General features: G+C 37.0%; 1 protein-coding gene across 5 annotated transcripts in view; it reads right to left on the reverse strand.

Annotated features, from left to right (window-relative positions):
* METTL15 (methyltransferase like 15) overlaps positions 1–16,255 on the reverse strand; it is a 220,964-nt gene that overhangs the window by 22,581 nt on the left and 182,128 nt on the right. For all 5 annotated transcript variants that reach the window (XM_027852550.1, XM_027852546.1, XM_027852547.1 and 2 more), the window contains exon 5: positions 10,771–10,949. In XM_027852550.1, the coding sequence (XP_027708351.1) occupies positions 10,771–10,949 (179 nt within the window). The remainder of the gene's footprint in view (positions 1–10,770; positions 10,950–16,255) is intronic.

The raw sequence follows: 16,255 nt of genomic DNA on the forward strand, positions 1-16,255 counted from the left end.
TTCTTCCCCTACCCAAAACTGTGAAAAGCATTTTCTTTCCTGCTTCTCTAATTGGTTTATGATATAAGCTTTTACATCTAAGTCATTTATGTTTTTGGAGCTTGTGAGATATTAACCTAAAAACTAATTTTTGCAGAGAATACTTTCCAGCTTTCCCAGGAGATTTTCAAATAATCTTAGCTCAAGAGTTGGGATTTTTAGTTTTCATCAAGTTCTATCTTATTATGTATGGTTATACATAATCTGTTTCACTAACCAACTATATATATAAAATCAAATAGTTCTGATGATCACTGCTGCTTTGTAATACAGTTTGAGACAAGTTATTTCCAAGGTCCCTTCTTTCCCACTTTTTCATTATTTCACTTGAAAATTGTTATTTTTTTTCTCTAGAAGAATTTTGCTATTTTTTTCCTAGCTGTCTAAAATGATTCTCTGGTAGTTTTGTTGGTATGATATTAAATGAATAAATTTAATTTAGGTAGAGTGTGCATTTTTGTTCTATTGGACACAGACCAACTATGACTATTAATCTCTCCATTTACCTAGATTTGTCTATTTCCATAAAAATGTTAATAGTTGTTTTTATATAATTCCTGTTTTTCTTGCTAAGTAGATCTGAAAATCTTTAATTTATTCTAAGGTTATTGTGAGTAGAATTTCTCTATCTCTTCCTGTTGTTTGTTGGAAAAATTAGAAAGGTCAGTGATTTGTGTGGGGCTATTTTATATCCTTCAACTTCATTGAAGTTATTATCGATTCAATTAATTTTTTAGTTGACTAGTTTTCTATGTATAGCATCATATCATCTTTAAAAAGTTGCAATTTTGTTTCATTTTCTATGCTTACTCCTCAGTTTCTTTTTCTTCCTTATTGCTATAGCTAGCATTTCTAGAACTGTGTCAAATAATAGTTGTGATAATGAAAGTTCTTGCTTTACCCTTGATCTTACTGGAAAGGCCTCTAGTTTATCTCCATTACATATAATGCTGGATCACAGTTTTAGATAAATACTATTTACATATTAAAGAAAGGTACATCTATTCCTATGGCTTTTAAGTCTTTTTTAAAGCATAAACAGATGCTGTGTGTTGTTAAAGTTTCTCCTCTATCTACTGGAATAATCATGTAATTTTGATTGTTTTTGTTATTAATATGGTCTATGATGTCTATAGTTTCCTAATATTGAACCAATTTTTGCATTCCTAATATACAGGCTATACCTGGTCACAGTGTGTAATCTTTTTGATATATTGATGTTATCTCTTTGATAATCTTTTACTTAATTTTTTATACTGATATTCATAGGAATATTGCTTTATAATTTTTTTCTTCTTTGGTTCTCTCACCACTTTAGCTATCAAGATCATTTCTGACTCATTATGATTATTTGGTAGTATCCTTTCTTTTTATCTAGTGTTCCAAAGAGTTTATGTAATATAATGATTTTTTAAATGACTTGTACAATCAGTTAGTCTAATGATTGTTCTCTTTTGAATTTCATAAATAACTTATTCATTTTTTTTTTAAAATTGGGTTATTTAAATTCTCTATTTCTTATTTTATTATTCTGGGAATTTTATATTTCATAATAAATATATGTCCATTTCATTTAAATGGTCAGTTTTGTTCTCATGTAATTGGCAAAAATAGTTTCTAATAATTTTGGAGACAGCATGGTGGAATTCAAAGAGCCCTGGACTGAGTCAGAAAATCAAGGTTTAAAGTTGAGCTCTGCCAATTAGTACTTAGGTCACCTTGGGCAAATCACTTGACATTTCTAACCCTCAGTTTCTTCATCTGTGGGGGTCAGACTAGACAGCCAGTTTATGATCCAATAATCCCTTTTCCTTTTCATTTGTTGTGATTCCCTCTTTAATTTTTTATGCTGGCATTTTGGTTTTTCTTTCTCTCTTCTTTTAATCAGGCTTTTCTATTTTTTTAAAAACCAGCTTCTTTTCTATTTATCATTTTAACAGATTTTTTTGCTTTTAATTTTGTTCATCTCGTTTATTACAGAATTTTTATTTTGGTATTTAGCTGAGGCTTTAAAATTCACTGTTTTTCTAGTTTATTTTGGCTTTAGGACCAGTTCATTGATTGTTTCCCTCTCTTTTTTGCTGATCAAAGTGTTTAGGGCTCCACATTTTTCCCACAGGACTGCTTTGGCTGTACCCTAATACGCTGTTTAGATAGTGGGTTTTATTGAACTTTTTGTGGCATTTCTTTTCCATCTACTTCTTTGCAAAAGATGGTGAAGTATAAGTTGTATTTATCTTCCTGGCAGTCTTTTTTGCAAATGTATACCATAAGCACCACAATACAAGGTAAATAACTGAGTCATAAACCCATATTTCTTGTTGCTTTTAGATGAATAGTAACACCAACTCCATCAATTCCATTATTTCTCTCACCAAAAAGAGAGCTTGTGAGCCATCCTTTCATGTAGCTATAATTTGCTTTTGTCTTCTGCTTTCATTCACAGTATAAATTTAAGATTGAAAGGACTCAGAACTAACTAGCTATTGCTAAATAAAACCTAATGATACCATAATGGCTCTCTTTTCTTTTTTGTTTATTTGTATTTTATGTTTCCCCAATTATGTGTAAAACAATCTTTAACATTTAACATTCATTTTTAAAACTGTCAGTTCCAATACTCTTCTTTCCTCCACCCCTCACTGAGAAGGCAAGCAATTCGATATAGGTTATACATGTGTAGCCATGCAAAACATATCCATATTAGTCATGTAGTGAAAGAAAACATAGGAAAAAAAACTCAAGAAAAATAAAGAAAGTTAAAAAAAAAGTGTGCTTCAATCTGTATTCAGACATCATTAATTTTTTCTCTGGGGAGGGACAGCATTTTTCATTAAAAGTCCCTCAGAATTGTCTTGGATCGTTGTATTGCTGAGAATAGCTAAGTCATTCAGCTGATCATCTTATACTCTTGTTGTTACTTTATACACAGTACATTTCACTTTGCATCAGCTCATGTAAATCTTTTCAGATTTTTCTGAGAGCATCCTATTCATTATTTCTCACAGCACACCAGCATTCCATCATAATCACATACCAGTTTGTTTGGCCATTCCCCAATTGATGGGCATCCATTCAATTTCCAATTCTTTGCCCCCCGAAAAGAGCTGCTATAAATATTTTTTTTTGTACACATAGATCTCTTTTGAGATATAGACCTACTAGTTATATTGCTAGGTCAAAGAGTATGTGCATGGTTTTATAGCCCTTTGGGCATAGTTCCAAAGTGCTTTACAGAGAAGCTGAATCAGTTTACAATTCCACCAACAACACATGAATGTCTCATTTTTCCCACATTCCCTCAACCATTAGTCATTTTTCCAACCAAATGACTTAGAGTATTTTTTTTAATATGGCTCTAGATATCTTTGATTACTTCATCTGAAAATTGTTCACATCTTTCGATCATTTATCAAGTGGGGAATGACTTTTATTTTTATAAATTTGACTCAGTTCTCATTATGTAATTAAGAAATGAATCTTTTATCAGAAAAACTTGGTTCAAAATTTTTTTTCACAGTTACTATTGCTAACTGTATTTCTCTCTATTCTATTTCCCCCGCTTACTCTATTCTCTCTCTCCTTTTACCCTGCCCCTCCTCAAAAGTGTTTTGCTTCCAACTACCCCCTCCCTCAATTTGCCCTCCTTCTATCAGCCCTGCCTCTTATCTCCTTCCCTTCCTACTTTCCTGTAGGGTAAGATGGATGTATATGCCAATTGAGTGTGTATGTCATTGCCTCTTTGAGCCAATTCTGATGAGAGAAAGGTTCACTAATGCCCCCTCACCTGCCCCCTCTTCCCCTCCACTCTAAAAGTTTTTTCTTTCCTCTTTTAGGTGAGATAATTTATCCCATTCTACCTCTCTCTTTCCTGTTTCTGAATACATTCCTCTCTCAAACCTTAATTTTATTTTTTTAGATATCATCCCTTCATATTCAACTCACACCTGTGCCCTCTGTCTATATACGCTCCTTCTAACTACCTTAATAATGACAAAGTTCTTACAAGTATTATCTTCCCATGTAAGAATGTAAACAGCTTAACCTTATTAAGTCCCTTATAATTTCCCTTTCCATTTTTTTTATGGTTCTCTTGAGACTTGTATTTCAAAGTCAAATTTTCCATTCAGCTCTGGTCTTTTCATCAAGAATGCTTGAAAACCCTCTATCTCATTGAATGTCCATTTTCCCCCTGAAGGATTAAACTCAGTTTTGTAGGTGATTCTTGGTTGTAATCCTAGCTCCTTTACCCTCAAGAATATCATACTCCAAGCCCTCCAATCCTTTAATGTAGAAGCTGCTAAATCTTATGTTATCTTGACTGCGGTTCCATGATACTTGAGCTGTTTCTTTCTGGCTAATTGTAGTATTTTCTCCTTGATCTAAGAACTCAGGAATATTCCTGGGAGTTTTCATTTGGGGATCTCTTTGAGGAGGTGATCAGTGGATTCTTTCAATTACTATTTTACCCTCTGGTTCTAGAATATCAGGGCAGTTTTCTTTGATAATTTCTTGAAAGATAATGTCTAGGCTCTTTTTTTGATCATGGTTTTCAGGCAGTCCAATATTTTTTTTTAAATTATCTCTCCTGGATCTATTTTCTAGGTCAGTTGTTGTTTCAGTGAGATATTTCATTGTCTTCTATTTTTATGTTCTTTTGGTTTTGTTTCATTGTTTCTTGATTTTTCATAAAGTCATTAGCTTTCCATTTGCTCAATTCTAATTTTTAAGCAATTATTTTCTTCAGCAAGCTTTTGTACCTCCTTTTGCATTTGGCCAATTCTACTTTTAAAGTTTTTTTTTTTTTCTTTTTTCCTTCAGTGAATTTTGTGCTTCTTTTGCCATTTGGCCAATTCTGCTTCTTAAGGCATTCTTCTCCTGATTGGCTTTTTGTATCTCTTTTACCATTTAGCCTACTCTGTTTTTTAAGGTGTAATTCTCTTCAGTATTTTTTTTTCTCTCCTTTACCAAGCTGTTGATTCATTTTTCATGATTTTCTTGCACCACTCTCACTTCTCTTCCCAATTTTTCCTCTACCTCTCTTATTTGATTTTCAAAATCCTTTTTGAGCTCTTCCATGGCCTGAGACCAATTCATATTTTTCTTGGAGGCTTTGGATGTAGGAGCTTTGACTTTGGTATGGTATAAGGAAAGGTGTTTACTACTCTCCTGGCCTATGCTGTGATCTGTGAGTGATGACAAGCACTCTTTTCTGCCTTGCAACTGTGAGGAGGGTCCCTGATCCGCTGCGGCCACAAGCTCTGGTATGCTCGTGCTCCTTCTCACCCTAGGACTGCCACCCAGATCTGAGTATGGGCAAAGCAACAGAATGGTGCCTCAGTGCTAAAGAGACCCCTGCAGTCTTCTGACCAATTGTTTGACCCCCCTCACCATCTGTGGACTGACAGGTCTAGAAACTGCCACTACTGCTACTGATTCAGTCACTCCAGGCTTGCTTCTGGTTTGCTGGGATCCAGTATGCTCTGGCATGGCCTGCACTGGACTCTGCTACTCTGTAACCCTGGTACTATAGACCTTTCCTGCCGACCTTCTAAGTTGTCTTGGACTGGAAAATTTTTCACTCTGTCTTTTTGTGGGTTCTATCTCTCTAGAATTTGTTTAGAGTCATTATTTAAAGGTATTTGGAGGGTTTTGGGGAGAGCTCAGGAGAGTCTCTGCCTTTACTCTGCCATCTTGGCTCCACCTGCTGTAATGGTTCTTTTCAAAGATGCAGATCCCAACCCATCCACACCTTCTCATCCTGGGAAATTCTCATCCATGTCTTTTAACAAATCCTCTAAAGAGGATCTAGCCAATGTACAGGGGACCTTCATCTGGTTCTTTCAAAATTCTGTGGTTACCTATGGAACATGTGGGCTGTTTCAATAGCATAGTAATAGCTAGCATTTATACTAGCTTTAAGGTTTGCAAAGTACTCTACATACACTTTCTAACCTGATCCTCACAACAATCTTGGGAAATTGGCATTCTTATGATCATTATATTTCAGATGAGGACATTAAGACTGAAAAAGATTAATCAATTTTCTCAGGGTCACCTAGCCAACAGAAATCTGGAGCAATTTTAACTTGGGTCTTCTCAATTCCAAGTCCAGCACTCTACACAGCAGCCCACCTTTAAGGTCATGCTGTATAACAGGCATTTTTCAGTCATTCTGATCCCTGATGATATCTCTTATATCATGCCTCAGGCACACGTAAGATGGTAAGATGTTGCATCCTACTTATACCTATCATGTATCTTTCTATTGTCTTTTAAATCACTTGCAATTTAGATTATTCTGAAATTGTGGGGTTATGAGTGTTTTAAGAAATGATGAGTCATATAAGTTTACTTTTATCCATTTATAAGTTGATTTTTTTTTTAAGTCAACAACTTCTTTTAAGAGACCAGATGTTCCACAATTCACAGCAGGCAGAATGTTAGTGTTAAAAAGGTAGGTTTTTTGAGGTATCATAAAAATTAGTCCCTAATATAAGGATTTCTGTAACACTAATATCATAATTCCTTAAAAATCCTGTTGTCTTCAGAGATTTCATCTCTACACAAATGATCAGAGCTAGATACTTGTTCCATCTTCATCTTCCCCTAGGGGTGACAACCAAACATTGTGCTTCTATTACAATCATAGATGAGAACAGACTGTTATAGAAATACTGGCAAATCTGCTTCATTTCACATCTATTTGTTGTCTTTCCACTTTAATCTACAGCTGCTTTCATGATGATCTGATTTAGCTCAGTCTCACACCAAACTCTTGGCAGGCTCATTTCCTATCATCAGCTTTTCACTGTTTTGTGAAGTGATATTACCCATAATATCCTGATACTTCCCGCTGCTTTTGGGTGCATGTAAAGGCAAATCCTTCGATAGCTTTTTAAGAAAATACTGTGATCTATCCTTTCATTTAGCTTCAAGTTCTTTGTGTCTTCTGGTTTCACTATCTACTTGTTAATCACTGAACAAAGATCACATATTCAGGACGACAGAAGTTAAGTTAATGTATGTGGATAGTCTAAGAATTCTGTGATTCTTAACATCCTTTTCACCTTTTTCTGCATTTTCACCACCATCATTACAAAAGCACACCTGGGGTGGTTTCGTATTTTTACCTGTTTCTATGTGACTGGACAAAAATTCCACCTGATGACCAACCTTCTGGTGATGAGCCTCTCATACTTGACCTGAATGGCAGACACAGTCTATCTATAACTAGGACCATACTGACAGATTTTCTGGCTGGGTAGAACCTGCTGGAATATGCACTCTGCTGGCCAGACTAGGAGAATTGTGGCTGACCTCAACATTATTATGAGGCTCCAAAGCAGGAATTTTGGAGAAGGCCTAAATCTGGAACTCAATGATCACATTCAAGAAATGATCTCAATTCCAGGTTTAAGATAATCCCTGTCTACCTAGAACCCCCTAGAGCAAACTAAACTGCCTTCGGCTCCCTAGTGTCCTGCTTCTCTTCTCACAAGGGGCATGCTCAGATGATAAAGACAGGCAGGTCTGAGAGGCAGCAGGTAGGGTGGAGAGAGTGCTGGTCATGAAGTCAAGAACAGCTGGGTTTAAATTCTGCCTCTGATATTTACTGCCTGTGTTGCCCAGGGTAAGTCTCACAACAACCTCTAAAGCTGTAAGTTACAGAAATAGGTTGTGATTTGCTTAGTGGAAGGAGTTCACATAAACAACGAAATCACAGGTCTATCACACTTTGACATAAAACCACATTAGTACCAAGGAATTTTCCCTGTTATATACACAAAAATTAAAAGATCACTTTAAAAAAGGAGAGAATTATCAAACATTTAATTCTTTTAATTCAATGAACATTAACTATGCTTCTTATGCAATGGGAGAGATAGGAAACATGTTAATCTGTTCCTTTATTTATTCATTCATCATAGATTTATTACCTGCCTACTATGTGCCAAGAATTGTGCTATGCTCTGAAGATTTAAAGAAAAACAAATTAAAAAAAAAACCTCTCTCTGTACTCAAGAAGCTCATAACTAAATAGAAATGACAAGACAAGTGTACACAAAATCTATGCAAAGTGAATACCAGGTAGTTTGGGGAGGAATGGCACTAATATCTGAGGGCATCAGGAACAGGAGCAGGACTGCACAAATACATATTCTTCAGGTTTTCTCACTCAGCAGAATCTCTCATCTACCAACCATAAAGTCACCAAAGTATGGGTTGATGCTACAGCATAGATAGTCTCTTCATGTTTATCTGGATGATCCAATGAAATTACAAACATAAAGCACTTTGTAATGTACTAGAGAAATACCAGAGGTGATTATTATTTCTGAAAGTAGGATTCTAGCTAGGTTCATATGGAAATTCTTTTTAAACATGTTTAAGGATTCATTTTTCTGTACCTTCACACAACTGTTATACTATGAGCATCTCCAATTCCATCACAGATGGAAAGAGTATTCCCTACAAAGATCTTAACTTGATAACTTGGTAAGTGTCCTCTGAAAGTTGCTGTGGCTAAAAAATTAATTACTTTGCAGTCAATCTGGTGATGAGGCTCTCAAAACAGAGCCGAGTTGGAGTTCCAGTGGGACTCCTACTGCCCATCCCTAGGAATGTGCCCTTGGGAAGACTTTCTAGCTTACTGAGATCTGCAAGAGATTGTGCTCCCCTGGCACAGCCCCCAAAAGTCCAGGCTCGTTCCCACATCATGAAAGGCCTTCAGAGCAGGATATTAGTAAGGATGGCACAGCCACTGAAAATCTAGGGTTGTTCCCTTGTCACAAAAGTAGGAATTTAGTGAAGATGCTTCACATTAAATTCTCGTAGATGATTAAAAAAGTTTCCATTGTTAATATATATATATATGAATGTGTGTACATATACATATATATACATACAAATATATATTTTTATACATATAACACTTCCATGACATACTGCAAGTTTTATTTTCTCTGGTTTTCAGATGAAGAATGTCAGGTGGAAAAGTCAAATTATTTCTTAAACACAAGTTAGCAACCAAGCTTAGAATTCCTGAATTTCTGCTTTCAAGCCTAGTCCTTACTCTGTCACTAATTAAACATATGACCTTGAGAAAGTCAGTCTCTCTGAGTCTGGCTCTTTATCTCTAAAATGAAGGGAACAAAGTACATAATCTCCAAGGTACCTTACAGTTCTAATATTTTACATTTTTATCATTCAAAATCAAATAAAAAATTTTATTAATCACTGATTATATTCGAGGCAGTGTGCTAGGCCCTGTGGACAAACGCAAAGATGAAATAAAGATATATCCTCATCAGTACCCAAGGACTATGTGATCTAATGTTTTCTACCTATGAAATATTGTGTTTTCCTTATGGGGCAAATATTTGACTTTTGGTTCTATCTCTTTGTGAAACAGAAGAGAGAACAATATACAGCTTGCTGAAGAATGATAGAAAGGACCTGCGTAGGACAAGGTCAGTAGGAATGGAGTGGGAAGAGAGAAAGATTCTCAAAACTGAGGCTGACTTAATGAAGATACTTTTAAGTAAACATTTCTTCTTAGGAAAGATACCATGGAATAGCTGATACCCACATAGCCCACAAGACTTATTTATCTAAAAATAATCTCCATGTTATGCAAGAAGCAGCATGAAGTATGGAGGTTAAAAAATTGAAGGTGTATGGTAAATTATTGTTATTGTGTAAGCCACAATCATCACAATTATGTGGAACATGATCTTATTAAATTATGTCTAAAAAACTGCTAAATTATCTCTACATTTTAATGATCTGGTTAAATTAAACCAGATTTAAATTAAAATTAGGTTGAGTTAACTAAATGATGAGTAACCGTAAGGTAGAGGCAGCCAATCTCAAGTTCCATTTATAAACAATCCAAATATACCTTATTAAGTTTTTTAGTTCTTTAGGAAACTTAAGATGCAACAATGAAAAGAAACTGTAATAGAGTGGATAGTTTTCTGGCTAATGTAAATGGCAGCTGCAAGTGATGTATTTCAGAGTTCCTACCAACACTATTCATTCTCCACTAGCATTAAGTAACTGCAGCAGAGGTATTTTTTGCCTCGGAAAACTTTCATCATGGGACACAGCTGTGAAACAACTTTGGCTTCAAAAAGGGAGACTATAATAAAGCGCCTCCTAGCTAGATTTTGGTTCAGGAGGTTTATGATGGGGAACAGCAGAAGAGATGAAATGTTTCGATAAAGCCCTCAGGCTGATTTAGTTAGCATTCACAAAGTGAAATAACCTACACATCACATACCCTTTGTTAGCTGGTCTTTTAGAATAGAGGTGTGAGTCACTAGATTTTATTTTAGGAGCTGGGCAATGCAATGTTACTTTCCCCAAAATATTAAAATGCAGAAATCTGAAATCTAAGGAAGGCTATGTCATATCTGATACTGGATACTTATCAACACCGGGAATGGATCAAGAATTCCCTCTGCTCTTGTCATTCCATGTTCCACACCTTGGTAGGCACCAATGATAAATTACTTCATGTAAAATCTATTATGAAACTAATCAGAAAACTACAGTGGTAGAAAAAAATGGGAGCTTAAAAAAACAAAAATAAAGCTGACATCAGAGATGGAGAGCAGAATTAGATCCTGCATGATTTCAGGAACAAATAGATCCCTCTGGGAGTTTGGGGGATTAATATATTTTTTTCTCCCCCTCTCAGACACTGTTTGGAATTAATGAGGATACCTGCAACAATGCTGGCAAGCTGCTGGGTTCTGGTGATGGGGTAGATGCTGCGTGCCTGAACGATTGCTGAAGCGATTTTCTTGGCATACTTCTCTTCCCCGTATGTTCTCAGGATCAACGCGAGTGCCTGTTGATCTAAGGCATTCACAACATCAGCAGCAGTGGGCATGTCAGGGTACCTACGCACAAGAAGAGCCAATTAGTTCACTGACGTCAGCCTTCGTTGACAAGAGGTGAAGCTTCAGAGCTTTGAGACACACAGGCTATGAGGACTTAAGAGATTTTTAAAATAAGAGACTAGAATTTTGTACAAATGGGAGAGATGTTCCCTTTAACATTCCTTATCACTATATCAAGTTGTTCCATTTATAACATTAACAAGTACATAAAAAACATAAAATTTAAAATTTTTTAAATTAAAATAATTTTAATATACAAAAGAAAATTATCTTAACAGGGCTTCTTTAGCCTAAAACAGTGGGAAATGTTTGGGATTTTTATAATCCTGTATCATATCTATATTGTCAGTCATTCTGAATAATGTTTTCAGTTTGGCAGGTGTAGAAGCTGCCAGGGACATAAGAATCTACAGGTAAAAAAAAAAAATGACTGCACTGGATATGATAAAATGCACTTGCTGCTTTATAAACGGGGTTGCAATGCAAATTCTGAAAGTGCCTGAAAAAAGATGCAATTGGTCAGTTTCTGTCATGAGAACTTCTTGAGGAACTACAATGACAATGATGTCATTTGCCATCAAAGAATATTATGAACTAAAAATAATTACACAAAACTGAAACACTAAATCAATCAACAAGTATTTACTAAGTCTATTATATATGTTCTGGGTACTATGCTAGTCAAGGGGAATAAAAAGACAGTCCCTCCCCTCAGGAAGCTTCCATTTTATTGAAGGAAACAACATATCTACATCTATATCTCTATATATGTATACACATATATACATACATACACATATATGTATGTGTGTGTGTATACATACATATATATATATATATGACTATAGAGGAAATAGATATAAAACAAATTACACGGATTGGTGCAACTAACAAAACCAAGATGCAACCAACCAATAGTTCTCAGCATGGATGGGGGGTTTAAAATGCTGAAAAAGGGAAATACCACTTATCAACTGAAGTTAAAGAGAAATTAATATATGAGAACAAAAAGAACATCAATGTTTTAGGATATCTTCATTAATATAATATGCCCCAGAAATGGGCCATGAAACCCTGAGGTTTCTTGGTTTCTTATTGGGATGTAGTAGCTAATTTGGCATTTATTACATGCTTACTATGTACCAGGTACTGTTCGACGTACTGGGAATACACAAAGAAAAATGAAATAATTCCTTCCTCAAAGAGCTTACATTTTCCTGAGGGGAAAACAATATGTACACTGATAAGAAAATAGAAAATATTTACAAAGTAAATGTGAGTTAATTACAGAGGTAGCTATGGCAATGAAGATAGTATGAATAACTAGGAAAGATCATAGCCAACATTTATTACTTTCAAGTTAGCAAAGTACTTCATATACATTATCTCATTGGCACTTCACAGTAACTGGAGAGAAAGTTGCTGTTATTATCCCCACATTACTGATAAGGTACCTGAGGCTTAGAATGGTTATGTGCTTTCCCCAGCATATGAGGCAGGAGTCAAATTCAGGTCTTCCTATCTTTAAGTCCAGAGATCTATCCATCTGACTTGAACCTGGATGGCAACTTGGGGTTTTGGGAGATAGCTGATGAGGGAGAGCATTCCAGACATGGGAGAAAGTCAGGGTAATGGCACCAAGGGTAAAATGAAATGCCATGGATGGAAAAGAAGGTAGGCTAGTTTGGAACATAGTAGGCATAGTAGTGAGTAATGTGAAAGCAATTTGGAAAGAGAACAGCTGGACTATGAGGGATTTTAAGTGCCACAAACGATTCTGTATTTTGTACAAAAGGCCATAGGGAGCTGCTAAAGCTTAATTCACAGTGGAAGGACACAGGCAGACCTGTGTTTCAGGAATATCAATATAGCAATTGTTGGGGGGCAGGAGCGATGGGTTTGGGAGGGGAGAGGCTGGAAGGAGGCTACTAGAACAGTCCAAGACAGAGGTGGTAACAGCCTAAATTTGCGTCACGAATATGTGAGTGGCAAGAAAGGTTGTGGTGGGTGACAGAGTTGATACAAATTGTTAAATGAGTTGATATAGCAGATAAAGAGTTTGAGGTTTACTACAAGGTTAAAAACCTGGTCACTAGAAGCAGAGTGACAGAAATAGGAAGTTTAGAAAAGGAATGGGTTCAGTCAGAAAGAAAATGGCATCTATTTTGGCCATAGTGAATTTGAAATTTCTATGGAACATTCAAATGGAAATACCCAGGAGGCAGTTGGTAAAGCCGGGAGGGAGACAATGATTGGATATGTATATTTAGAAGTCATTTGGTTACAGATTATAACTGAACCCCATAAAAGCTTGTGAACCAAGAGTGAGAAAAGAAGAGGGCTCTGGACAGAGTCTACCCATATGGTGCAAGACATGAACAATGGTCCGGCAAAGAAAACTGAGTAGGAATAGCAACCAGATAGGTAGAACTATCTATGTGGCCTAACAAAGAACTATGCTACAAAACCCCAGGTAAGAGAGTATATTCAAAAGTTGTGGTCTGTTGTCAACATTGGAGAATGCTGTAGAGAGTTCAAGAATGAAGGGCTCCAACAAAGCATTGGATTTAGCAATTAAGAGATGATATAGAATCTTGCAGAAAGTAATTTCAGTTGAGTGGTGGAGTCAGAAGCCATGCTGCAAGGCAGGGGAGAAGTGAATGAGATTTGAGAGAATGGAGTGAACCTGTACAGAGTTTGCCTGTTGTTTACTACATAGGTCAAAGTAGGACTCTTTACAGATGTGATAAAAGCTTATCTGTGAGATCTTTTTTCCTTCTGAGAACTTTCCCTTCTGATGTACTGAAATCTTATTTACACATGCTCTTAACCTTGCCTGCTTCAAAGAATCACAGGAATGCACATCATGAGCCTGCCATATTCCTGTGCTTTCACATTACTCTTTCATCTGAAGTTGATGGTCACTAAAGATAATCAGGATTTGTATTTGGTTTATCCTATGTCAGAAGGCTTGAAGCCTCTTTTTGCACAACAACTAAAAAGCATAAATTTGCTGGTCATCATTTTGTCGTTGCTGCCCAACAACCTTAATTTCCAAACACGAGAAGATATCAGTTCTTTTCCATTAGGCACTCAGGGGATTGTTCTTCTGAGGAATTTTTTTACAGGTTCCTCCTTACATTCCCTGTCACATCTTCATATTTCCAGTCCTATATCACTAAGGACATTGGACCTATTGGACATTCCCAAATGGATGCTTCAAAGACATCTTAAACTCAACACATTCAAATTGAAATTTGCTATTTTTCTCCACCAACTGACCCCTCTTTCAACTTCCCTATTTGTGCTGAGGGTACCAATATCCTCCTGGGCACCTAGGTTTACAACCTTGGAAATCAATGAATATTACTTCTTACAGACCTGGTAAGCATTCTTTTTATGAGAATGTTCATGCACACCCAAAGCTACAGAATGAAAATAATAACAAAATGTCCCATTTAACTACCTGTAAGAAAATGACATACAACATTCAAAAGTAAACTTGGCTTTCATAACATTCTCCTTTTATCTGTTGGTTTCTTCTCAATCTTCTTTGGGAAATTATCTTCCATGTCCTGATGCCTGAATGTACAAGACCCTCCCAAGTCTATTCTGGGATATCTTCTCTCCTCCCTTTATGCTCTCTCTCTCTCTCGGTGATTTCATAAGCTATCATTATTAGCTGACTTGCAAATCTCCATAGTAAGCCCTAATCTCTTTGCTGAGCTCCAGTCCCCCATCACTAACTGTCTCCTGACACATCCACCTAGATGTCTCATGAGCATCTCAATATGTTCAAAGCAGAATGGATCTTTCTAGATCTAACTTTCTCTCCCCATCTCCCTATTGTCAAGGAAATCACTCTCCTCTTTGTCTCTCAGTTTGGTAACCTTGCAATTAGCCACGACTCTTCCCTCTCCTTCATCTTCCTTACATGATTTGACAGGTGTCACTGATTCGAGCCGCACACCTCTCACCTCCGTTCTCCAGGCCAGGGCAAGCCCCCACCACTCTGGCCTAGACTCCTGTCATCCTGTTCTCATGAAGGGTCACTGCACTCATCAGAGTTCCCACAGCTTTCAAAGCTGTTTGTTCGTGTAGCACTGTTCTTGGCTTCTTCTCCCTCCCCTCTGCATCAGGTCCTCCTTCCTCGCAGATCCCTCAATGCAGCCCCGCTCTCCTCCTTACCCTCTATGCCATCCTCCACACAGCTGACAAGAGTAGCTCCTTAGGGCATAAGCCTAATCTGTGGAAAGTGCACTGGTCTAGAATTAGAGGACCTCGATGACCTTGGGCAAGTCACTTGACTTTCTTTGGGCCTCAGGTAACCCCCTATGTAAAAGGAGGAGGCAGAACCTAGACAGCCTTTGAGGTCACTTCCAATGATCTGTAATCCTATGAGCTATACTACCTCTCTACTTAAGAAGTTTTAGTGTCTCCCTATTACCTTGAGGAATAAACATAGGCAGTTAGCTGATGTAGCACTTACTAGCTGTGTGATCCTGAGCAAGCTACTTCACCTCTGTTTGCCTTAACTCACCGGAGAAGGAAATGGCCACCACTCCAGCATCTGTGCCAAGAAAACCCCAGGGGGGTCACAAAGAGTCAGACGCGACTCAACGACTACTATATCTGGTGCAATGGGCAGAGTTCTAGGTCTGGAGCCAGGAGGACCTGACTTCAAATACTGCTTCACATATTAGCTGTGTGACTCCAGGCAAGTCATTTAACTTCTGATTGCCTCAGTTTCCTAAGCTGTAAAATGAGGATATTCATAGCACCTACTTCACAGGGCTGTTGTGAGACACAAATGAAATAATATTTGTAAAGTTCTTACTGCAGTGCCTAGTACATAATGGGCAGTTAACAAATGCTTATTCTCTCCTCTTCCTCCTCGGTTTGGCTTTAAGGTTACCACTCCAGCCAAGTGTCTAGATTTATCCATGAACTCTGTATTCCAGCCATAATGACCTTGCTGTTCTTTTCCTCTGTGACCTGTGCACTTCTGCACAGGCTACCCTCAATCCCAGACCACACTCCTTCCTCAGGGGCGCCTCTGAGAGTTCTGATCTTCCGTTGAGGCTCAGCTCTTGGGTTACTTCCTGTGGAAAGCCTTTCTTCTTCTCCCCAGGTCTTAGACCTTTCCCTCTCCTCGAACTGGCTTTACCCCTTGTTTACTCAACAACACTCCAAAGTAGGGAAGCTTCCTGAGAGTTACATTGGAAACAAAGTAAGACTAACATTTAGTTGAGCTCAACAGTATCAATTTCATTACCAAAAACTACTATTGTAAATATCATAAAACC

Source organism: Vombatus ursinus, unplaced genomic scaffold (assembly GCF_900497805.2).
Source record: "Vombatus ursinus unplaced genomic scaffold, bare-nosed wombat genome assembly UNPS02009770.1, whole genome shotgun sequence".
Classification (NCBI taxonomy): Eukaryota; Metazoa; Chordata; class Mammalia; order Diprotodontia; family Vombatidae; genus Vombatus; species Vombatus ursinus.